Here is a 26,745-nt window from a genome sequence, read left to right as displayed (position 1 = left end):
GCAGAGTAAGCTTTTAAAAAAAAAACACTTTATCTCGGCACGTTTCTAAAACTGCAATAATCCTTAGAAAAATAACCGGCATGATCGTTCAACGCATAGAAAAAAGTTTCGAGACATAAAAGATGTTTAAAGGAATGCTTCAGAAAAAAACGCATGGGCGTGGGTTAGATGTATTAGCACGAGAGGCGGCGTGCAGTAGATGTTTGACGCGGTACAGATTATATTGCAACGGTTTCTTACATTTAACACCTAAGAGTTTCAGAGTAAAACCTCTTTGCTTAATTTTGGCGCCGTATCATAAAAAAAAATTAGAATCCGAATTCCGATGCAATTGTTATATTTCATCTATCGTTGTAATAAATCTGGTATTGTAGCACAGTCATAGCAATGTTTATTGTCAATATTAGTCTTTTGTAAAATATACAAACTTTTGGGAAAAAATACTATATTTGAAATGTATGCATGAATACTATTTTTGGGAATTTCAACTGTAAAAGAGTAACATAGTATGAATTTTACCCATAGGCAGTCGGGACGGATAATTGATTTTTCTATATTCTATATAAAAGCGAAATACTTACTGATTAATCACGAATTTTCAAAAACGATTACACCTAAAAACTTAAAATTTGGAGCTACCTTAAGTATAGATATCCGCTAAGGTCGGCTTTTACAAAAGCCATTTTGTCTCTTCAGAATGTTTGGAGATCATTCCACTTTGACCCGATTCGTGTTACTGGATTAACTTGAAGTTGAAATCTTAACCGATATGTGCAGGTTTCCTTGCGAAATTTTCTTAACCGAATACGAGATGAATCATAAACTCAATTTACTGAAAATTAAAACTCAGTGTTGCCAGAATTTGAATCTGCGATCTTCGTTTAATGGCGTTCCCTTAACGGCAGTAACAGTTCCCAGTAAGGGTTCGCCCTTCTAACGCGTTATATTAACTGGTCTAGTTCAGTTCATGATTATATAGTATAAAACAAAGTTGCTTGCCGCTGTCTGTCCCTATGTATGCTTAGACCTCTAAATTTACGCAATGGATTTTGCTGATGTTTTTTTTACTAGATAGAGTGATTCCAGAGGAAGCTTTTTCGTGTATAATACATGGACAATATAGGAAAGAAATGAGATAAAAACTGCAGTATACTTAGTATCAGTCCCTAGTTGATTTTATATAGGTATGTTGTATTGTAAACTAATATGCACATATAAAATACATCAACGGTTGAATGCACCTGCCATTCGCGATAACATTTCCTGGTTCGATTCCCGGTGCAGATAAGTCTTTAACGCAAATGTTTGTTCCGGTCTGAATACCTTCTGTCTAAGAACGGACATTTGTAACGTTTTAACTGATATTGAAAATCTATACTTTATGTGTGATATGTTATCAAAATACATACACACACACACAAACACTCTTTTATATAAATTAATTGATATTCAAAACAAATTAAGTTTATGTCTCGTAGTGGATTTCGATAAATGGGTTACCGTAACAGTACCCCTAGTACGAGTTTCAATACTTCTTGCGTTAATAACGTATCGTCTATTCGAAAACGTTTACGAAGTATTTGAATTCGATAGTATAAGTTTGACATTACTCGTTTGCGTTAAAACCATGATAGCCATCGAGCTACTCGAAAAAGACTACCACACAATTCATATTTCCATCTCACTTACACGCGCTGAAAAGAGTGAGAGAAAATATTTTGTCATTGTTATTGTATTTGACATTTCTCGCAAAGTATTGTCTAATGTCTTTAAAAATTTAAAGGTTATATTATCGTATTTTACAATGTTTACATTACCATAAGAAATAGAACGGTGAATGCTTTAATTTTTAAGTGTTATAATAGCAGTGAAAAGAGATGAAATTACACTGAAACATTGTTTGAAAGATTAATTATATTATAAAATCCATCAAGAGGTACGTAAACATAAATTTATTATTACATTAAGTAAATAAAACGATACGTAATAATTGTAAGGACCGTAAGTTTATAATAAAGATTCTAAACGTTTAAAAAATATATAAACAGTGAATATTGTTATTAATATAGAGGAATTTGTGTTAAACTATAACTAACCTATAAATATTGTTAATTGCAAAGATTTAAATCGTTAGATGCGCCCTCACCTTGAAAAACTGTGGAATAATTTTTACAATGCGTGTGTTGACAAGTCGCTTACGCACTCACACGAATGCGTGCAAAGTACGGTTAACAAATTCATCAAATTGTAAAATTTAAGAAATTAGGTTGTTAAAGGAAATAATTTGTAGAAATTGCAAAAAATACAACACCTTATTAATAAACACTATTAATTTTAACAAAAAAAAATATAATTGTACTATAAAAATTGTATTACATTTTTTTTGCGTAATATTTATTCTCCATGAAATAAAATCAATTTATTATACTTTTGCCGGTTTGTTCTCTGAACATTTTTATGAAAATGATAAAGGTGTAACATTTAATTACGGACTTAATTAATTGTATTTTATGGATCCAAGTTGTTGTTTGTTTTAGGCAGGACAAACTCGACTAAATTTCGTAGGTAAACACGCCTCAGGTATTTTCAATTATTTAAATTTTATTCCAGCACCAAATTAGTTACTCTTGACTGAACCACTGAACCATTTTTAATAAAACACCCATCATTTACTAAGCTATTAGATTTCTAAGAGCAAAAATATACTTTGACGGACTAATATTACAAAAATATTACAATGCAATTTTAAAACATTTTTTTTAAATATAATATTTAAAAAACATAATATGCCGACGCTACCACAGTATTGTCGCTGTTAATGTCCATTTATAGATGATCCCTTTCCAAACCACTTCCGTAGTACTTCCGTGTATCTAGTTATATTAGTTAATAGAATGGTGCTGAGACAATAGTTTCATCTCTGTTAATTACATACATTATGCCATCCTACTTTCTCTGTCGCACAATTTCTTTCATTTGGTGGTCTTTTCGGACATCGGAATAAAATAAATTCAATATTAAAATAAACATAAATAGTTACGAGTGAAATGTTACACCCTGGGCTTTATTAGTATTTCTTGAGTTGTGATTGCACTTTCGAAAGGCACATGACGGCATTTTGCGATTTTTTTTGGATTATAATTAGCGCATTAATTACAATGGATGACGTCTGACTGTCACTGCGTATAAATGAACACTGGTAGCGAATGAGTAAGCTCACTCATTTGAGGATTGACACATTTTGTAGCGGTTATACTATGGCAGGGGCGCATCTAACGATTTAAATCTTTGGTTAATTGAATTCTCCTTACAATTTTACGTTGATATACTTATACATATTTAGAGCATCTATTAATAAGTAAAATTAGTTTGCGAACACTTTTATTCTATATTTAAATTATTGTTTTTATTTCCTGTTTATAAAGTTTAATTTAAAATGAAGTGACTTTCATCTCAATTCAAAGTTATGCTTAAATATTTTGTTATTTCGATATTATCCTAAATAAATACAAACTATTTCAATATACTACAATAATATGTATGTCTAATTGCCATTATGTATTATGGACCTTATTAATTATATTTCAATTAGGGTTCACTTAGATTTAAATAATTCCATGATCATGACTATCTTATATGTTTGTGAATGTATTAATAAAAATATTGTTTGTGATTACAGTTGTAAAGAAGAAATACAAGCCGAGATAATACAAATACATCTGTGCTGCATTTTCCAGTGTGATGCTACATCTATCACTCTTAACTCCAAGACTCATTGTTAAAATAAAGTTTAATATATAGAAAACAAATACCTAATAATTACTACCATAATTTGTTTTTTATTTTTCCTAAAATATAATTATATGTATACTACATATATAAAGCTTTTTATTTACATTTAACAATAAAGAGTTCATAGTTTTAATTAACTGTTTTAATATACCCCATAATTGAGAAAGTATGAATAACAACATTCTATTTTATTAAGCTATGAGTGTTTTTGAAGTCGATTATTTGAGAGAAATCAAAACAATAGTTATTGATTTTCCAGTGTGACATTATGTCTATCACTCTTAACTCCAAGAATCATTGTGAAAATAAAGTTTAATATATTGAAAACAAATACCTAACAATTACTTTCTCTTAATTTGTTTTATTTTTTCTAAAATATAATTATATGCACTACATACATAAAGTTTCTGATTTACATTAAACAATAAAGAGTTAATAGTTTTAATTATCTGTTTTATACTACTATTGTTATTTATATTTTTACTTTTTGGAAAAGGATAAATAATATTCTATGTTTTTAAGCAATGAGTGTTTTTGACGTTGATTATTTATGAGAATTCAAAACAATAGTTATAAACATTTATTGAGTATAATAATAATGTATACATAATTTAATATAAACATATAATATACATACATAATAGTATAATAATGAACCTATAGATGTTTCTAATATAATAATGCATATTTTTTAAATCATTCTCAATTCAATTTCATTTTACAATATCGTAGAAAATAATAGATATTCAATAAAGAGACAAATCCACTTTTCAGTATATTTATTGTTTGAATTAAATGAAAAGGAAATTATATAGAGATGTAGATAACTGTTCAATGCATGGTCACTTGTTTCTTGGATATTGTCTGCACCAAATCATCATTAATAATAGTATAGCTGCTCCAAATAAAGGATTGATTCACTCATAGCCTGAAAAAAATATATATTTTTATTAATAATGATTACACTAAAGAATGACAGTTAATTATACTTTGCATGATCCCCATCATACCTTCAAAGCATTCTCAACTGCTACCAATATTGTTAGGAATAATAACAAAAATATGTTAAGTATTTTTGATGTTTTTGAAAATACTCATTTAAACAATATACATACATATTTCAATTATAACTTGTTTTACTATTTTGTTTAAGCGATGTTATGATATTATGATAATTGAATTATATTCTTTTACATTATTATCATTTATTTTCGATGTATTTAAATAATACATTAGCATGCCATTTAAAAATATATGTTATATTTAGACTCACCTTGCGTTTGTATCATATTTGTAAATATATTGAAAATAAGTTAATATTTATTACTCATTTCTTCTTCACATGTTAACGCATAAAAATATTAACATTTTCCAAGGCAATTCTCAAGAAAATATGTTAGTTTAAAATACGGCTAATTAAAGATAAATTTCACCGCAGAATTCAGTTTCGTTGCTTTTTAATGTTCTAAAAGACTACCGTAACAGTTGTAGCTAGTTTTCAAGCATTATATTGCCTCACATGTTTAGTAATTAATTTTCAAAAATAGGTTTCACTGACGCTCACCGAAATAAATTCAGTGAGTTCAAACTCGATAAGAAAGTAACGAAAACGTCAATTTACATGCGTAAATCTGTCAAAAGTGTTACTCGTACTATCAAAATGTCGAAAACCGCGCGTTATTTCGACTTCGAAGTCGATAACGTTAGTAATAAAAACTCGTACTGCCGATTTTAGTTCCTCTGCGTTTACGCTTGGGGCGCTGATAGGATTTGTATGAAAAGAAAACCGAAAGTAAATTACATGAAGTTAACTGTCAAACTCGTACTAAGGCTACAGTTGTCCTGTAGGGCTATTCTGTAACAAGAAACTCGAATCTCACCACGGAACATGAGCGTGACACATCAGAATATTGTATATAACATTGACTATTTTAGGATGCACGTATCAAAAGGGAAGTCGCATTAATATCACTGCAAGTCGATTCTTAAATTTTCACGAGTGAGATTCGATGTGAATTTTTACGGAATCACATTGCTGGTATACGGAATCACATTTATATATCGCCAGTCTACATTTGGAACGACGAAACTTTAGCGTTGCGTTCTTGTGAACTTTGGTTACGGAGATATCGCGTTTAAAATGAGAATATAAATCAACGAAACAGTTTTAATCGCATATATTAATGTACATATAATCCTTCTGTAGTACTATTCTATGAGAACTAACTCACCTCAGAACTCGAGTGTGAGATGTCAGAATGTATGGGACACAGACTATATCACTACGTAGAATAAAACAAAGCTACTTCCCGCTGTCTGTCCCTGTGTATCCTTAGTTCTTTAAAACTACGCAACGAATACAAACATACTATATTTAGATAGAGTGATTCATAATATGATAGGATACTTATAATGTTAGAAGTTTCGAATACATTGTAAAAGCTGGCTGAAGCCTACGGAGATTGATGACAATAATGTACTACAGTATTGTAAGAAATTCTATAGGATATTTACTATTTAGTATCAGCATTGCACTCGTGCGAAGCCGGGGCAGCTCGCTAGTCATTTGTAAAATTAAAATTGAATTTAAATTTTCGTATCAAAATGGCGTATCATCGTAAGATGAGAGAGAAGAGATGAATACTTACAGAATCGAAACAACAGTTCTTTTGAGACCATAAACACTATTTTCCAATTTTTTGACAATCAGTAAGTATATCGCTTTTAAATTTGAATGAGCAACTTTATATGATCTGCAAATTAATCCATGTAAAGATCAAATTATTGAGTATCAAAAATAATCAAATAGAATAACACACGATATATAAAACATCGCGTGAATTAAGTCCAATACCCCTCTCCAAGCAACCCTCTCTTCCTATTATTGTGTTAAATACAAGCTCTCTTTGAGTAAACAAGGGTGACACTGGCTTTATCTTTAAAATATACGAAAACATATCCCTATGTGTTATTAAATAAACATGAAACAAAATAAACTTTCATACATATTAATTACAGCATAAGTTCAATACCAATTAAATATTTTAGCAATTTTTCGCTCGTGTTTTAAAATGTTGTAGTACCTAAATATAACTATAAAAAAGGCAATTCAAAAGCCAATGCCACAAAGAGCATTTCTATACTGAGTATCGACCAAAGCATCCAGTTATCATTATCACTTCAAAATAGAACGGGCACGCACGCGAGCTGATAATCGGCCAAAGCTTGACCAGCGTAACTTGAACCTTCATTTTACACGCCCATTCTCTTCTATGACCTCGTTTTATGGCGAGCGGAGGGGATAGGGGGTGTCGTTTTACGATGGTATTAGTTTAAAGGGCCCCAGGCATCACATGTGGCTGAAGATAAGCGATGGTATCCCTCGAAAACTTGTTTCCAGCGATAACTTGCATTGTCTGCCGTTAAACTCCAGGAGAATGATGGTTGTATTGTGTTGTCGGAATATTGTAGAATTTAATTAAGAAAATGTGTTGTGTGTTCCATTTATTGACAGTTATTGGTATATATTTAAAATTTCCGAATAATAAATAATTTAATCAATTTTAAATGTGGAAAGTTTTTAAATTTATCCATTACTTAATTCCGTTTGAGTAAATATATTATTTACAATATGAGAAAGTATATCGAAAATCAACAACAAAACCAAATTATATTTAAACAAAACTGTAGTCTGTAAGGACGTTAAAATTTTCGCATAAACCGAGGACGTAACGGTAATCTCCAAGAAACCAATTAAGAACAATAGCCGTCCGTAGAATTAGGCAAACCAAAGGCTAAATGCACAAAGCGCCCTCGGCACAGCATAAATTGTGCCACTAATTCAGACCAAAGGACTTGAAACTCAAGGGAGTTTTAACCAAAGATCGATATCAGGAGAAGGCGATGGTTCCCCTACGTCCAACACATCGAGACCTCAGCCATTCCACATTATTCTTCGATAAGTGAAGATTCACGAATTAGGGGAGATGCCAGGGGTGTCAGCTTTGGGTGGTCGCATTTAGTACGTTTCGTTTATGGCAGATCGTGACGCATCTGTTACTTTACATTTTAGTGCGTAATTTTGTGAACAGCAATCGTTAGGGCATAGAATATTATATCGTCTACGTATAAACTCAGACATAACGGCAGTTTTAGTGCTGTGGTTATGTGCGGATCGCTCTTTAACCGTGAACATAGAGTTATCCATTAACTTACCGATTTGTGGTAAAAGTAGAAAAATCGACGCGATTACATACCTGAAACAAATATGTTCAAATTATTAATAATGTCAATAAATATTCGTGTCTTACGGCAAATTACTTTCTTACGTCGAAACGCTTGGTCTGGTGGTGCAAAATGTTACATCAAAAGTATGACACCTCGCCTTATTACCTCTACTGTGGCAGGAGAGCTGGTTCATTTTTCGCCAAGAGGATCGGAATTGCGATTCAACGGGGGAATGCTGCTAGCATTCTTGCCACAATCCCACCCGGTCAAGATTTGTAGTTTTAATTAATATTTGTATATATTTAAGCATTTAATGTTATTAATTCTCATGTTAATAAAGAACTATAACGTTATATAATGTCATGTTTTATATCAATGTGTGTGTAACATTTATGTATCGTTTCAAAAATGCGCCGTCTTTGAAGTTAGATTTCTATCTGCCTTTGAAGCTTTCGATCTTCGTATCTCTTGAGAGGCGGAACGAAACACTTAAATATTTTAAAGGGCTTAAAAATAATTCTATATGAAGTTGATGGAAGTGTTCACCGTATGGCAGAGGTTTCCTTTAATACTTATCACAAGTGGCTCCGTATCGAAAAAGAGCACTATATTAAAAGGTTCAACAATTCCTGATAAATAATTAGAGTAAGATCTTTATAAGCAAGATAATAAAAGAGGTATTAAAAGTATGACTTCAAACTGCTGTTGCTGTAACTTAGGCTGTTTGCCAGTCTGGTTTCTCATGCGTCAGAATTGCTGTTAACTGTGTGTTGTATATTACAATAAATAATTCACTTGTTTTATCTACTTTATATGAAATTACTTATGCGTTTGTTATCAATATAACTGGCAAATATGTACGGTTCGCTTTACTGGTCTTTTAATTATGAATTTTGTTTTAATTTTATAAATGACACGTACCATATACAACTTTTACTAATATCATATAGGATCACAGATTTGATATGACGCCACTTTTGAGATCAATTCTTTGATTTTAGCCTGTTAACTCGTTCCATCGAACTCTTTTAAAAAAATTATAAACGATGTTTTTTTAATGTTTTAATATTTTCATTTGTATCAAAATGGTAAACATCAAATACATTCCTTTAAATCTTAAATTTAATACATTAACAGTAGTGTAACAATGGCGAGGTAACATTAAAAAAAGGTATTATGTGCCTACATTTATACAAACAGTTTATTCCCAAAAAACAAAGACGAGAAGGATTTCTTTGTGTTGAGTAAAAACAAACGACTGACAGAAACCCGTTGAATAAGAACGCCAACTCACGATCCAACGCGATGACTTTCGGAATAGTGCCTCTAAGCACGATCTAAATCGTATTTGGAGAAAGCTAGCCTAAATTAAAACGCCTCCTGGAAAACCATATAAGATAGATTATAGCGGCTTTACTTTGGGCCGCATAATAAATTAATAGTGTGTTTTCGTTATATATTTATTATGTTACATGTGTATGTTATAAAACTCCGGAATAGTTGGATTAATTTCGATGATTCTTTTAAGAAAGTCTCTGGTTGTTTTTTGACCGAATTCGGTAGATATCTATTTATCTGTATATTTATCTATCTATCTATCTAACTAGATATCTATCTATCTAGTATAAAATAAACCACTCAATCGTAACGATACTAAGTAAGTGCCCTCCTTTTGCTAAAGATCCTGGATCCTATTCTTGCGTAGCAACCGCATAAAGACATACGCACGTGAAAACCTTTCTGAAGTCGTAGGGACATTCCAATTTCAAATACTATTAGGCAATTGATTGTAATTTCTACAATCGAATTCAGAACTATGAAAGTTTCCTCCTGTAACTTGTAATCAAAGTTAAGGTTTGCCTTCCAGTTTAATCTAATGTGATAAACTAAACCCTCATTGGTCGCCAATTGCGTCATCGCGTATTTCCACCAATAGCCATACAGATTAAAGCCAAGTTAATGTCTTAAAATCAGCGGAACTACAGACACAAGAGACATCGTATCTTAGTTGGAACCAAGGTTGGTTGCGCATTGGCGATATAAGGAATCGTATTTTTTTTAGGCGCCAACGCGTATGGCCAATGTTAGTAACTTGCCATCGGTTGGCTGATTTGCAAATACGATTATCAATACTATAAAAAAAATGTGCCACTGACGTAACACTAGCTAGACTGGTATATATGGACTTCTAGAAGTCTGTATTGGTATATATCAGTATATATACAACTGTAGTAGTAGTAGTCTCCTTCCAACGATTTTGTAAATGTCGAATTTCTTATTTGTTATTACACGTTATTGGTCTAAACAGTGCTGCAAGACTTTTCAAATATGTCGTAGGAAGTTTTTAAGTGTATTGTAAAATGTAAATATGCACATTGATTTTTGAAAGAAAATTTTAAACAATAAAGCGACAAGTGACTTGAGAATATTCCACAGTAAATATAGTGTGTGTGTGTGTGTGTGTGTGTTTGTGTGTGCGTGTGTGTTAAAATCATTTTAAATGTATACAAATATAGTTATAGGCATTATGTGAGAGCTTACTGCGTACATAATATGTCATTCGCGAAATGATTATTTTGAATCGCACAACGCTTTCTAATATATCACGATGGTGTTCTATGTAAGTTTCGATTTTGTTCTTACACAATAGTTCTACTTTTGAGTTTATAAAAAGATGCGGCATTATCAAAACGAAATTATATAACGTTGGAATGAATTTCGTCCAATTTTAGATACGTTTAGTGCATCTGTAATTCAGGCTGGGGTAATATTGATAAATATGTTAATAACAACGGAACGCCGCATGCCCACCCTCGCACATTTCCATACAAACAGCTCGAATTGAATACTAAAAGCCGCTCCAGATGTATACGTACAGACAACCATTAGTTTTATACATATTCCGACTCTGTATAGATCCAGAGTTTTACTAAAAGATAATGAAATGAAGATGAATTCGTTCGTTCATATATAACGTGCGTTAATTAATCTGTCATTCTCTTTAATAATAATTAAACTTTTGAATCTTCATGGGTTACAAATTTAAATATATATAAAGCTATATTATTATTTAAATCGACTTTTAAAACTTTTATTAAACAAATTTGTTTTTCATAACTCTCTTTTTGTTAATTTACGTCGATTGAACCTTCCATAATGTTTTAGTATGTAATATATTTACATCAACTTTAACACTGGAAGACTTTTTGTCTTATAAAGTCGTTAAAGATTTCTTATGACATTAACAAGATCCAACCAATAAATAAACTTGAAGATAAAATATGGTCTTAGCATATCCTCCTGACACCTCGCGTACTTTACAAAGTGCTAAATAAATCGTACTCTAAACGCCGAATATTTTTGAACTTCTTATTCCAACATCGGCCGACCGTCCTTTATGTAGCATTAATTCCTGATTGTTTGTATTCACCCGCTAAAAAAGTATTGGTCAAGTGATTGCTTGTAGCCAATGAAATTTAAGCAATGGCGATAGTTTGTCCATGGAGTTCGATCGAAATATCAAACCTAGTGGCGGCCATTCTTGCGAAGCGTGCTCAGGAGTTCAGGAAGATGACGGCACGCCACCGACAGGGTTAGTAAAACTTCGAATATTTTTATTAAATTCACTTGTTTTAATGATTTTTTTTTACATAATTTAAAATTAGTAAATATTCTTTGGAATTTGCGTACTTTTGGGGAGAAATACAAAAATAATATATTAAATAAACCGTCGTAAATAAATTAAACCTATAGAAAGGCACTTCGTTCGTTATTCATAGTTTAAATATATGGAATTGATCGTATGTATATCACATTCGGCGTTCATACCAAAAGTAGCGAATATCACGGAATTATTGAATAACTCCGAGTTTGAAAACTCGAGTAAGGATGAAAATTTCGCTGAGGCTTCTAGCAATGAATCCCGGTCATCAGCAGATGAAGCATGAGCGACAGTTGAGACAGCGTTGATAGCAATTTGTCAAGAGGTCGAAGCGGTTCTAGTATCCTCGGGAGGACTACTGGTTTTCGAGGTCGGGACAGACGGCGTGCTGGCTGTGCTACTTTCAGCTACGGAACTCATTGAAGTATATGATCTTGATGTCACCACTGATGATGTGATATTTTGGTTTACCAAGGAAGTACGACATTTGAAGATTGACATATGTTGATTGGGTAGTCTTGTAACCTTTTTTGTATTATATTGATAAAAATAAATAAATATATTTATGTTTGGTACTTCATTTGTGACGTTACATTAAATTATATGAATAAATGTAATAATTTTTTTTATTTATACAATTAACCTACTTATGCCTTAATGACCTGAAGTCCTTTATAAAAGACAAAAAATATCTAAACAAATGTAAACTCAATGTCTTCGTCAAATAATGTTAAGAAACATTTGTTTTAGTGAAAACTCGGGAGAACCCCTAGTTTATGTTTTATTTAACTGACAAGGTCTCGGCCTTTGTAACAAAAACAGTTTATTGCTATGTAAAGTACATTCGGCCCTTGTTGCAAGTGAACTCAGTAAATGCTTAGGCGTCAGGAGGATATACAAAATTAATGTACTAGCGGACGTAGGTCATGGTCTTAAAAAAAAAAAGAAAATGGCGGAATACCCAACCAAGTTAAAACAGCTATATATTACTACATAATATTATATTAATTTACATATCTTTATTTTGTTCTAGTAAATAAATGTTTTTTTTTTTTAATTTAATTAGCCAGCAGTTCATAGTAACATAAATATTTGGAAACAGCTATAAAGTAATTTAATTCAAGTACTTATTGAATTGTAATAAGGTGTAGTTTCGTGTAAATATATTTACATTTAAACGGGTTGGAGCTATTGTTTTTAATGAGATTTTATACTTCCCTTATTTAGACCACCCAGGTGCAATCTCGCGTCATTTCAATCAATATTTTGTACAGATAATATTATGATTGTAATATTTTTAATGTTGCCAGTACAAAAATAAGAAATGTCAGTAGGTAGAGGCACAAATTCTAGGATTTTTGGGCACTACCTGTATTCAGTGGCATTGATAAATGATTTATTGCTGAGTTTTTTTATTAGTAGTCTCGCTACAGTCTAGAATCCGTCTAGCTATATCATTAAAAAAATACATATATTTGTTTGTAATTAACAAATTATTACATAGATTTTTAATTCAATTGAATTTCAAAATGAGAATTAAACCATATAGCCTTCTTACTATAGATATGTGATACATTAGTTCAACCACAGGGTTATTTACGTATCATAACTATATAATTGAGTTGAAAATTATCACATAGTATAAAACAAAGTCGCTAACCGCTGTCTGTCCCTATGTATGCTTAGATCTTTAAAATTACGCAACGGATTTTGATGCGGTTTTTTTAATTGATAGAATGATTCGAGAAGGTTTTTGTGTATAATACATGGACAATATAATAAATAAACAAGAACATTTCCGTATTATATTTAGTATAGCACTCGTTCGAAGCCGGGGCGGGTCACTAGTTTGTAGAATAATTATTACACTTGTCTACCATCAACGCACAATAGATGGCGCCCGATCGGAACCAGATACTCTATTTATTTTTAGTTACAAAACAAACGTATAACGCATACTGAGCATTGGTTGACCGTATATATGCATAATACTGTAGTTTTAAGGTAATAACTTACGTTACGTCTGACCTTGTAGAGAATCCTTAACCCCTGTTATCTGTTGATATGCTTTGTTATCAAACTTAATTTTTAAATAACGTTATTTTGTTGCATTTGTCGTACGATTTTTAGTTGACATAAAGAAAGATTTATTTTTTTATATGACATTGATTTACTTAATTTATGAAAAAATAGTTCGAAGGATATTGCCGTTGATAAATGATTTCTAAATGCTAATCGTTTTTTTTTTTACTTACTAATTATATAAATAATGATAAATTAAAATGGAGTTTTCTGCCGTTTATTGCGTCGACAGTTCTTTTAGTAGAGTTAAGTATAGTCCGTTTGATGGCTATTAAGATTATCGTTCCAAGAAATAAAATTCAAAACATTTAAAAGTATATGAAAGTTCCGTAACAAAAGAATAATTACTTTTTGTAACTGGCAGCAGACAGACAAAAAAAAACACCTATTTATATAGTGAGTACGTGTAGTGACAGACTAAAGACAATCTTTTTAGTGTTCTTATTTCAAACAATGTAGTTTTAAAGATATTTTCCCGAAGAATACAGAGACATTTCCGCAATCTATCGAGTGCATCTCATGTTTTACTCGAAGCTAAAGTTTCAACAAAACTTCAAGTTATTCCGAGATGCACATGCCTCGATCCGACTCCAGGTTTGCTGAGCAGGTACAGGAACAAAAAAACACAAAAACACCGCTCTCTCCAAGGGGGTATAAAAACAAGTACATGCTAATTTCAACCTTAAACAGTCACGATAACTCTTACTTTTGAATAATGATCGACTTAACCCTCGTGACGACGCAGGGGTCTAATGACACCCGAGGTTTTTTTTGCGATTTATTTTCTAGTCGCTGTTAATTAGTATTTTTTGTCGTCGATCGATCGTAATAGATGGCGTTGAAATTTAAATACGACACGAGCACGCGATAAACAATGATCGAAATTACTTTAAATCTAATCGTTCGTCAAATTGAGTTCGTTATAAAAGTCACGAACATTCTGATCACAATGTATAAATGTTACATTGTATTGTGGACCATAAAACCGAAGTAACAAATTTAAAACTAAAAATTTTATTATTGTTTCACAAGCATGTGATTTAAGCATTATTCGATTTTTGCTTCCAGACAACGTTCTTAGTTTTCAAATTCTGCTGACGTAAGTCAAGATGTCCATATGCCTAAACGGTTAACAGCCTGCCAAAGGAAACATTATAAATCGTAGTGTACAAGGTGTGGAAGTACCTAAGTTTGCCAAATCACCAACGGACCGGTGTGTACATATTGGCAAGTGTTCGGACTTCACTGCCAAGTTTCCAGCCAGACTTGGACGTGCGATGTCCGCCAGGTGCCAAGCCGTCATTCGTTTAAGGTTTCTGGCCGGGCGCGAGAAGGGGAACGAGGAGGGAGAGGCTTCGGATAAATTATTTGTTCTTACTGAGTTTTTAACTGGGTTAATGAAAAACTTCTAGTGTAGATTCAAAAATAAATCGCTGATGGCAGATGCGTTGTTTCGTTGGACTTTTTATGTGAAATTGAATACCGTAGTGGAGGTCTCCGTAAAAGCAATATAAAATGACTGTAGTTGTTTGTTTATGGCCTTGTTTCAACAAACGAGATTGCTGGCTCCCCGGGCGAGAATCGCAAGATGAAATTCTTTACTGTTCAAATGTATATACAGTGATATGTTTTTATTAAAAACTATATTTATTCAGAAAAACGAATAACATGATCATACATCAGATAGGTTAATGACGTCATATCTTTTAAAGCTTTGTATAGTTTGAGTCAGTTGTTAAACTATAATTATTTCATTAGTATTGATGTAGTTTAGATTGTATTACCTTGGTATTAGGATAGGTTTCAGCTCAAATCACTGCAAGAAACATTAGCAGAGTTAATTCCACACTAGCGTTCTTGTCCAAAATTATTGTATTTTTCTAGAACTGTATTAAAAATATATTTAATGACGTTATTTGAAAGACATTTTCATAAGACTTCATTTGCTGTTAAAATTAATAACTACATATGTAATTTATTTGTATGTCACCCTGACTTACAAATAAATGTAGCTTTTATTTTATATCGAAACACTTTATACGAATATATTACGTATTCAAAATAGTGTAATATATCTTGTATATCTAAAATCCTTTATAATCAGACGAAACGTCATTAATCTCGAATCTGCACTGTAACATCGCTGGAGGGAAGTAGGGAGAGGTAAACCTGGCAAGTATAAATGAGTGGCGTTTTAAAGACCTCGCGTTTATTCTCCTGACATCCTATCTACCCGGGTTATAGTTAACATCAAATTAATACTTCTTTACATTGTTGTTTATGGTGCCACAATCCTCTATGTTATTACATTCTATATCGGTCGTTTTATGAATCTTCAGCAGAGGTCGTTTGAAGATTGCTGTTAATTTTGTATAAAATTTTATGAGGCTTTTTGTTAAACGATATTTCAAAGACAATAGCATATAATATATCAATTTTTGCAGAGTGTATTTTTTAGTAGAAATAGATATTAGAAAGTCAAAGCTTCTCGCGGTGGATCTAGAGGAACCTCAAAAATATTTTGTCATAGAATTTTCAAAAATACGTTGAGCAATAAAAAATGGTTGAATCAATATGACCCCGTCTGAAGATATGTGAATCGTAATCAAAGAATGACAGGTATCCACTGGCTCGCATAAAAACTACTTCTGCTGCAGAGGAGAGATGGTCTAAGCCCAGTAGTGAGCCCTTAGAAAAACGATGTAAAGCCTCTAGCTATCATAAAAATAAATCTATAAATAATTACATATAACTTTATAATAAACTCAGCAATACTGTGAGACATTTTAATTAATTTCTTATTCTTTTTTGTTTTAATATTAAAATAAACCTGTCGCTTAAAAATTAAAAGTTTTTTATTTTATAATTACAATGAAAACCAGAATTTGATACTAAAATTTTATTTATTAATACTTTATATATATTTTATTTTTTTAATACAGTACGGATAAATTAAATTAAGAAATACATAATGATCATTGAAACAAAAAACTTGGCCTCATGTTCACTTAAAAAAAAAAAACAGTTTTTATCTGAAGTGAATATCATAAGTTATTAACAGAGATTATAATGGCGGCGCTAAGGCAGGTAAGGGTTAAGGCAATTTATTTAATATTGATACAAGTTATTGCTCTAAATTACAGATGATTGTTGCGGTGCCTTGGACGGCAACCCTGGGGTTATTTATAGTTTAGATTGCACCTCAGGAAATAAGGTGGATTTACCTATTATATATCTATAAGTAACTTTTTTTATAGCTTCCTTACTTAAAAAGTAATTTTACTTGATGCATGATTTAATATTAATTAAATATGTAGATAATTTCGTCATAATATTTGCACTAAAAACACTTTAAAATGGGAATAAAGTGAGCGTTTTTATAAACGATGCGTCAGGCCAAAAATAAATCTAAGAGAAAAATTTTGCTAGCTTTGTTTAAAGATCTCGGCCTAAGTGATCAAAAAACATTGACCTTAAGTGAGCAAAAACTATATTCAGATGCGTCATACGTTACAATACGCTGTTAACAATCTGTTTCCGTTCCGTCCCGTAATGCGCCTTAATGATAGCACCGACCCATGGCCAGGTGCCATTGTTTCAAACAATTCCTCATGAAATGGATCAGAAAATCGGTTTTTGCGGTATTTTCGGGGGCCCCATTTTCGACGACTTCTTGCCTCATTATAACAAACATTTTCCGAGATTTCTAGAAGATTCAATTGGTCGTTTATTTAAGCCAGTGCCAGCAAAATATCCGGTTAATCTTTCTACCTGAGATTAATTGTTGATTGCTAGTAATATAAAACGTGACCGACGGTTTAATGTGACCATTTGCGGGAAATGTTAATGACATGTATGTATACATTTATGTGTGTAATAATGTACGGTGGCACTGTAGACTAAAACTTGCGGCAAAAATTACAGAATTAAGAATTAGTTTTATTAGAATAACACCCAACGCGATTCCGAAGTTTTCGTTCTTTGGACGATTTGTACTACTTAAGGGTTCTCGTGAACACATTTTTGACATTTATCATCTTCGCTTTTGGAGCTGGTTTCTTAATTCTTTGCATTTGAGCAATTTGGTAACAGTTTAGATGATTTCGGTCCACCCATTGAACAACTTCGATACGCTAGTATCAGTTTAGCAATATTTATTTGACATGGTTAAATTATCGGCGCTGACTGTAAATGGGGCATGGTTTACGGTATCGACAATCTGAAGCCGCGATAGCGACATTGCTTGCACAAGATGGTTGTGTCAAGCACGATGCCCTCGATATTTTGAGGTGTTTTGTTGTTCGAGTGATTGGTGATATGATAGCACTCGCTTATTAGCTGATATAATTGGTTTGATGAGAATCTGCAATATGATTGGGTATTTGTTTGCAAAGGTATTTTTGGTGCAATGGGATGCAATTGTCTATACTTATTAAATAAAAACAGTCAGGGTATATCGATATTGGAAGAATGCCTACATGTTGAATGTATTGTGACAATATTAGATAACAGCGCAGTGCATCGAATGTGCGTCGCAATGCGTCTACTCCACGCGTCACTTGTTCCTGATTGCTTACTATTAAACCTAACGACACATCCTCGCTTTCTTACATTGATAAATCAAAAATGGAACTTATGTTAAAATGGTAATCAATTCATCAAATTCTAGTCAAAGATTCTAGTATAAAAGAGTAAAAAAATAATATAGTAAAAAAAGAGCTTATATGACAAATCTTGCATTAATTTCTAAGTTATTATTCTTCTTAGTACAAATATCTGGCATTTTCCTATGTAAGCAAGCATTAATGATTGGATAGAAGGCAGTAAATTCGCTTAAGCCAACTGTCAATTGCGATCTTGATAATGTAACTGATTGATATGAACTAGTCCTGTAAAGATATGTTATAAAGCATATCTTCACATAAAAGGGATGACACAAAAATTTACACGAGGCGTCGTCGAGCATACGAGATTTAAAGAATAGGTATCCATTGTGACGGGACGTCTTTTTATCGCCTTTCTTCGGTTAATATTTTTCAAGTGCTGAACTACTACCATTAGCTTGTGACGTTTACTCTCAAACGTCAGTATTTCGTAACCAAGATTTAATAGAAAGCTCTGTTTAAAGTAAAACAAATGTTTGGGACAACAACTCATCAGATCCGTCGAAATCCCTTCGCTTGATGCAAATCTCATGCATTTCTGAATTTGTTTCTACACGGCACGATAAAACAACCGGTCCGTCATAATGTGAACGCGTTATTTAACAATAGACGGCCGCCCGTCAAACCGGCTGTATCATTATAATTGACAATAACAAATGATACGGATCTACATCACAAAACCGTCCTGTCTTCGGTGTGATGGATATTGGATGCTATTGTAACGTATATTTAAAGTTAATGAATCTTGTAGCAGATTCGAAGATTAATTTAATCGGTGTTCAAGGAATAATTATTATCAGGATTGATTTTAATACCTACCTTTTCTATTTATTTGAGGTACAGGAAAGGATCCATTATTTAGATGGTTGAAAGTCTAGGAAACTGTATAACCATGGTTTGGAAAATTATTCATAAACTAGCGACCCAGCTCGGCTTCGCACGTGTGCAATGCTGATGCTAAATATAATATACTGCAGAATGTCATACAACGTTCACAGCTTTTTAAGGTGTCCAATACTGTAGTATATTATTTTGATCTCGTAGGATTCAGTCAGCGTTTGAAATGTGAACGCAAAAAAAGTGTATATTTATGGCATTATATTAGAAATCTCTAAAACTATTCGGGTTTATTCCTTCATCCATATTATACATACAATCAATCTGTCTATTAAAAAATAACCGCATCAGAATCCATTGTGTAATTTTAAAGATCTAAGCATACATAGGGATAGTCAGTGGTAAGCGACTTTGTGATATACTATGTAAAGATATCACTAGTCTTTCTAGGACCTGTTTAGGTCGTAGTTAGTATGTAGATCACGAACTATGGTTTAACACAATTGTGGAAAACGAGCCTCGGAGTGCTTAACTGGCGATAGCAACAAGACCATTCCGACACGATTCATTCTTCGGCACCCAAAAAGGCAAATTTTAAGAGGTGCTAAAAATGGAAATATGTAAACTCATTTTAATAATGCCATAAATGTATACAATATGAATATATTCAAAAAAAATATATGTTCTTCATGCATAAAGTTGGATGCAAAATTTTCGATTGTAAATCAGTCTGTTTTTATAGCATACCTACTTTAGTTATGACTAAAACATATTCTAGGACGCTTCGATTGGTCAGTTTCAGAGCAAGATAAACGCTTTAATCAGTCAATTACGTGCATGTTCAGTGTCAAAGAGTCTAACATCTTAATTCGGCTTCCTGCCGTCTGATTGGAGCTAATTGTGTTTCACCTCTACCCTCATAGTCAATTATTGAAAGTTGACCTAAGGGTTGAACTCGCTTCATTGTAATTTAGCATACTATTTTCTATTTGCTAGACTTTATGTCTTAGGTAGTGAAGTTTAGGTGACTGACACGGGTTGTATAATAAAATAATAAATCAAAGCGATGGTAATTAAGATTAAAATAAAAGTTACTACGGTAATAAACTTAGTAAAAAATTGTTCCAACACGTCGGTCTTGGTAATGCGAGAACGCTATCTGACTTAGCTGATGAAACACTTTTGGACAAAAGGATTTAATAAGGACGTTACGATTATGATATGTTTTACTCTACAGTAATCACACAAAGAGCAAAAGGCAAAATAACGATTACATTAGGAAATATATTGTTCTATAATCTATTTTAAATAATATAGCAAATTTAGCCGAAATTTTCAACCAATCATAATTTTTGATAACGAAAAGTGACTACTAATGTCCAATCAGCAAATCTTTAAGTATTGCAACATTCGTCATTTTATTGTCGTTTCAGGACGGACCTAAATAAATCATTTTGCAACGTTTTCTTTGCAACAATCAATTCCAGCGAATGCAGCGGTCGAGTTTATAAATAATTTGCTTATTGTTCGCTCATTATATAGCTATGTTTGTTCGATGGTGGTTACGGAGAAATTCCGAACAGCTTACTTACCATTCTAGTTTTTGCACCATCAAATCTCAATTCCTCAAACTTACAGGTACACAAAATATAAGGAAAAATTCGTGTTCTCTTTAACCATTAAGGCTTGTTAGATTTTTAATGTTTATAATTTCTATAAGAGATCAATGAATCTATTCAATATATTTTTAAGATCTTCCAACCATCATCTAATTTATACGCTACCAAAGTTTCTTATATACGAACAATATTCCAAATGAACAAGGTACGATAAATATGCAACTTATTTGGATACTCTGTTGGGTGTTATTAGAGGTCAATTTGTGTCTCGATTCTGAGTTTAAAACTATTTATCGTTATATCAGACATATACATTTCGTTTATATTCCTTAATAGGATTGACTACTTTTGGAAATGTCGATCTTAAAATAATAAGCTCAATTTCTAAAAATTTTGGAAACCTATAACATAACCACAATTTCTTATAATAGGACTCAAATAAAATATCCAAAAGATAAGTTGCTTGGATCCTTTAACAATAACACTTTTTTACCTAAGAACGATTTATTTAAATCTTAAGTGTTATTTGCAGGACGCCCATAACCATATATTTAGGATAACGTGCTAAATATTTTACGTTCTCGTTACATCCGTTAATCCTTCCTTGAGCTAACCATTTGCCTTTTATGACAAGCATCAATAACTGTCCCTGTAACATTGTCAACACGTTCTAACTCGTATTACTAAGTAATGTATGTAGGTCGCAGATTCTACATCGGTGTGTCAACTACTTACATAGTCGTATTAACATTTGTATACTTTTCCCACGACTAATTGAGTTATTACGTTCCCGCGTCGTATCCGTTTATAAACAAGTCTTTAGACCTTAATTGACAGGTGACACGATATGTTAATCTGTTTCTATTAAAACGTTTTGTATGCAAAAAAGTAGTAGCGAGGTATTAGTTGTCGATTATGAATAAACTTTTGCATACAAATCAAATATCCCAAACAATACCGCATTGGAGCTTACGATTTCAACTCTTCAGAATCCTGTTCTCCTTCAACCATTCAATATAAGCATTCATAGCTCGTTCATTCAAATATATTCCTTATTCCAATAGTATAGAGTCCTCTTTTAGCGCTCAATTAAGTTTGCTAACCGGCTCTAAAATGCGGAGGTGCTCACAACGTGTAGTACTTACGTGTCTTTGTAAATTTAACCAATTTCGGGAGACCTTCTACCCCCCGCTGATTGTATATTACATTGGGTATATTAGGGGATTTTGAAGGTACAAAGAGGATCTTGTTTGAATGGTTTTCGGTACGAGGTCGGGCGACAGAAGCGCTCTTTTATCGGCACTATGAAACTCTGTTATTGGACAGAGCATCGTTCAAAGAACGTTTGAACGTTCGTCAGTCACTCAGTATATTTCTTTGTTGCAATGAATCGCGTCTGTATTGACAGATGGTAGTTTTTCACGGATGTAAGTAGAATGGCCGCTTGTTATTGTTGCAGACGTGATATATTTCAAGTTTAATTTACCAGTTTCATAGATAGCGATCGGCATGTCATGCTCCATAGCTAGCAAATGTTCGTTGAATATGAATATAAATGTACTTTGATCCGCCGTAATTATAATGGTTTTAAAACTTAGCGTTATAGCTTAGATTAACATTAGGTAAAATAGCGCGAAAATAGAAGCATTATATTTCTAATAGTTTTATAATGGTTATCTCCTAAATTAAAATCAGTTTTGAATTGTCGTAGAAAACATTACGGTCCGGTTTGGAGGCGCCATTAAAACTAAATTAGTACAATGAAACCGAGCTATAAATAGTTTTATATTCGAATCGAAAGTTTTAAAAGATTGCATGATTTGTTTTTTATTTTCGCATTCATTTTGTTTATCATATAATATTGCATTTGAAGTATATTTAATCTAAATTAAATATATATTATCTATACAACTATTTGTTTGAGGCATTACGTATGCATTTTTTTAATTATTTTATTTTACTGAAGATTAAAAAGGGCATGTAAAGGTAATTGATCATTCCACGTGATTTATGAGCTTAGAGTCCATTGTATATATCACTGAACCCTGGCAAATCCAGATGTCTGCAAATAGTCCATCGGTAGAAAAAAAAAATATAACCATAATGAAACTAGTACGAATAAAAGTAGGCGTATATCTGCGGTTATTGCAGATCGACCTTTAAAAATTGCGAGCAACGCAATCTGTTGTCGAAGATAGAATTGGACGCTATAGATTATAATTGAGACCTGTCAAATCGCCTTATTATGATATATGTTGTCAAATAATGAAGTTCAAGAAAGGTCATGGAACGTTTTTTTTTTTTTTTATTTCGTTTTTTAGCAATGATTATTTATTATAAGTTATAATTTAAAAACGGAACGTCTTCTAAATAATTTTACGATTTCAAATAGATGCAGGCAATTAAAAAAAATTTAAAATGGGCGGGACGGTGGTATGATTTATAAATAGTTCCTTTTTCAAATGTTACGTTCCCTAAAATTGCCATTCGTAAAAAAAATAAAACAATAAAGATCTTAGTGATTTCGTTGCCTACAAAATATGAGGCTACGTGTCTTCAAAACGCAACGTCTACTCAGAATTTTCATTATAGTTCCGAACGAAAAAACCGTCAAATGTTTTAGTTCCCAAGAAACAAGTTGGCGTCTTGAAATATCAAAGATCATCACGGAGGAGCATGAATCATGGCGGCTTAGGCTATAAAACGTACGCCTGGACCTTCTGGGAACCGAACTATCACACGTGTGACGTGACATAGCTAAGATTTTATGAGAATTGTGACTTTATATAAATATCTTCCAAGTATCGTATTGTTTGATATGTTAATCGGACGTCATGAGATAAGCGCAAACTATTTATAAGATTATGGACAAAAGGCCGAGAAAATCCGTAAATTATACAGAAGTTCTTCCGTAAACAAGGGCTTCTTTTTAGAATTGTTTAGTTTTCTAATAATCGCTTGGATCTTGAAAATAACTTAATGCGTAACTGGCATATCTTATAACATTAGACATATAATTCATTATCTTAAAAGACTAGACTCTTATCTGCCCAGATTAATTGATTGTTTTGACGATTTTTTTTTTTATTATTGAGATCAATTGGTCCTTAGCCATAGTCCGGTAAATGGCAATATTATCCAGATATTACTTCGTTATCAACTAATACTTTTATGTTTTGCAATTCTCAAACAAATGGTTGGCTAATACTTAATTTTTGCCTCCATGTCTTGCTAATATCTGATTGGGTATAAAAAATGAAGTTGAAATCATTATTTTCCTCGTACGATATCCGGATGGGTAGCAAGTTAAGCCGTACTGATTAAATGTATATTACGACACGACTTAGATCTATTATCGGCAAATTTAATAAAACCGATTACTGCCGATTTATACAACCAAAAGAAATAGCTCCCTATCGCGCCGTTTGACGCTATTCCTTGGTATAGATTCTCGCGTCAGTTCAACCCGAGTAAGCGAGTGCATGTAAATCGACGTGTCAAATAAATATGGATAATTTGGCAGTGTTCTTAATTCAGATGTGATCGGTTTTTCGAATTTTGCCGACGCTACATCTAAGTTGTGTAGTGCGTTGTGTATGTGTAGTTGTGCGTTTCTTCAATTTTTACTTAAAGATAACTCATAATAATTTTTCAATTGACCCAAGAGTCTGTTCGATTAAACCAGTTTGGTGTAAAATCGCTTACAATAAGGAGTTCTATTATCAATATTCAATTGCATGCGTTATCGACAAAGGAGTACCGGTTTTCTGATATAGATTCAAGCAGAAGATATGAAGTCATCAGCACTGATTTTAAATATTAAGTCAGTGTCAGCTTGGAACGATAAATTTTGCATAACAAAGTGCCTCACATACTTCTTTAAATACTTTTATATATCTTTCGTTACAAAACCTTCGGGGCAAACATCTTGTTCTTTTATTCATCATGAATGTTGTATTTCTCGTTTGTAAATTGTAACCAGTCTAATGGTGGCATATTTTACTTTACAATATACACATTATGTGCATCGAATGCTACATTTTTTTAAAATAAAACCGATTCTCCTGACCTGGTTTGACCTACAAATTACTTTGCCATTCCAAACCACAAGCGGAACGTCAAACCATTCTTGGCTCGTATATTTTAACTTGGTTTTAATCAAGTGGGCGGGTTTGACTGATCGTGGATTATGAGTCAGTTGATACGAGTGTGGGAATAAACAGACAAATAAAATGATACACAACGTTTATCTAAGTTAAGTAGAACATTATCCATACAGAGACGCTATCTCGAGTGTTGCCTCAAACTTGGAAGGAAGCCAGGCTTAAACCAGAGAATACCACGTTCGGTCCATAAGTTTTATCGCGTTAGGCGTATTCTTAAAGCCGACGTTATGGGCCGCTCGGGTCCAAATGTGGCGTACGCGGCCGCCGCTCGACCCGAAACGACCACAAATGACCAGTAATCGCCATCTTGATGGCAGATAAGCACAAATGAATATGTAACGCGTCCTCCCACGCCCGCCACAATAAAAGCGGGCTCGGGCCTGACCCTATGGAAATAAAACAGGCAATTAATATTGTTTATTCGCGTCCGTTAGTCACTGCGGAGACATTAACAAACGACGTTTGCACGGCCTAATGTGGCGCGCCTCTCGCGAGCCTACGTGCACGCTGAGCGAAGGAATCCAGTTGTGTAATTCCCTATGCTTATAACGGAACATCCAGTTATGGTAATCATAGCCGAATTTCACGAACATGCGGTGTAGTTTCGAAAGTAGATTTAAATTATGCCAACGATTACTCCCGTTCGGAGGAAGTTGTCGCATTCGCGAGTGACGACTCGCAGACCAGTCCGACTCGAAGCGATTTAATGAATTCCGATTAATTACTGCTGTGATTTCCTACCGAGCGACGTATCGGAACGTTATCGGACCGCACCGACGAGTTTAGCGGGCACCATTTAAATGTGACCGATCGGGCCATCGATTCACCGGCCGTCCGACCGGCTCCCATCTAGTCGGACAGAAGGATTCGCCTCCGAAGCCCTAATCTCACCCGACGCATGAATAATTCCCGCGAGGAGCAGCTATCGATCGCACACGTCGAGGTTTTTATTTATACGGCGCGGGTGGGCGAGGCACGTATTAGTAAACAGGCGCAGGCGCGATCAGCGGACACTCACCGACTTGTAGGACGTTCTCCACGCAGCCGGCCTCCAGCAGCTTGAGGCCGCGGCAGAAGGCGATGTTGCGGTGGTCGTCGGGCGGCGCGCGCGCCAGCGACGAGTACATGCAAATGTCGCGCTCGTCTCGCGGGAACGACCAGTACACGACGCGCCGTTGCACCGGCTCCGGGATGCGTTCGTAGCGCTCCTCGATGCGCTGGAACGGGATCGCGGCGGCGACTATCTTGGCCGTGATGTCGAGTAGGGTCGGCGGGGCGCGCGGCCGGCAGCACGCGCGCGGCGCACACGTCGTCATGGCGCTCGCTCGGCCGCTCGGCGCGGACTGACGTGCTCTCCGCTACCCCTCCCCCGCTCCGAACACTCGCTGGGGAGAGCCCCCCGCGGGGATGTGCGCCCTAAATCGACACACTACGATAAATTATTCATTTGGCAGGCATAATGTGCGATATATTATTAAAAGTTGGCATTTTTGTTTTGTTCTACTGCGCTGAAACTACATTCGATTTTCGATGAGCGAATATCATTTATGTACAGACTCCTTTGGTAATGGTTATTGTTGCGTATATTAAATTTTATCTTAACTGATCTGATAATATAACGACGTAGTATGATATGAATTTATTATTAAATCTAATATCTTATTTTATTTAATAATATAAGGGATTCTGAAACGTAA

General features: G+C 33.5%; 1 protein-coding gene across 1 annotated transcript in view; it reads right to left on the bottom strand.

The window, feature by feature from the left end:
* Positions 1–26,407, bottom strand: part of LOC124537207 (zinc finger SWIM domain-containing protein 4-like) — a 73,542-nt gene extending 47,135 nt beyond the window's left edge. The window contains exon 1 of the mRNA XM_047113960.1: positions 26,067–26,407. Within this exon, the coding sequence (XP_046969916.1) occupies positions 26,067–26,364 (298 nt within the window). The 5' untranslated portion in view covers positions 26,365–26,407. The remainder of the gene's footprint in view (positions 1–26,066) is intronic.
* Between the last annotated feature and the right edge of the window lie 338 nt (positions 26,408–26,745).

Source organism: Vanessa cardui, chromosome 18 (assembly GCF_905220365.1).
Source record: "Vanessa cardui chromosome 18, ilVanCard2.1, whole genome shotgun sequence".
NCBI classification, from domain to species: Eukaryota; Metazoa; Arthropoda; class Insecta; order Lepidoptera; family Nymphalidae; genus Vanessa; species Vanessa cardui.
This window is presented reverse-complemented; position numbering and strand designations above follow the sequence as displayed.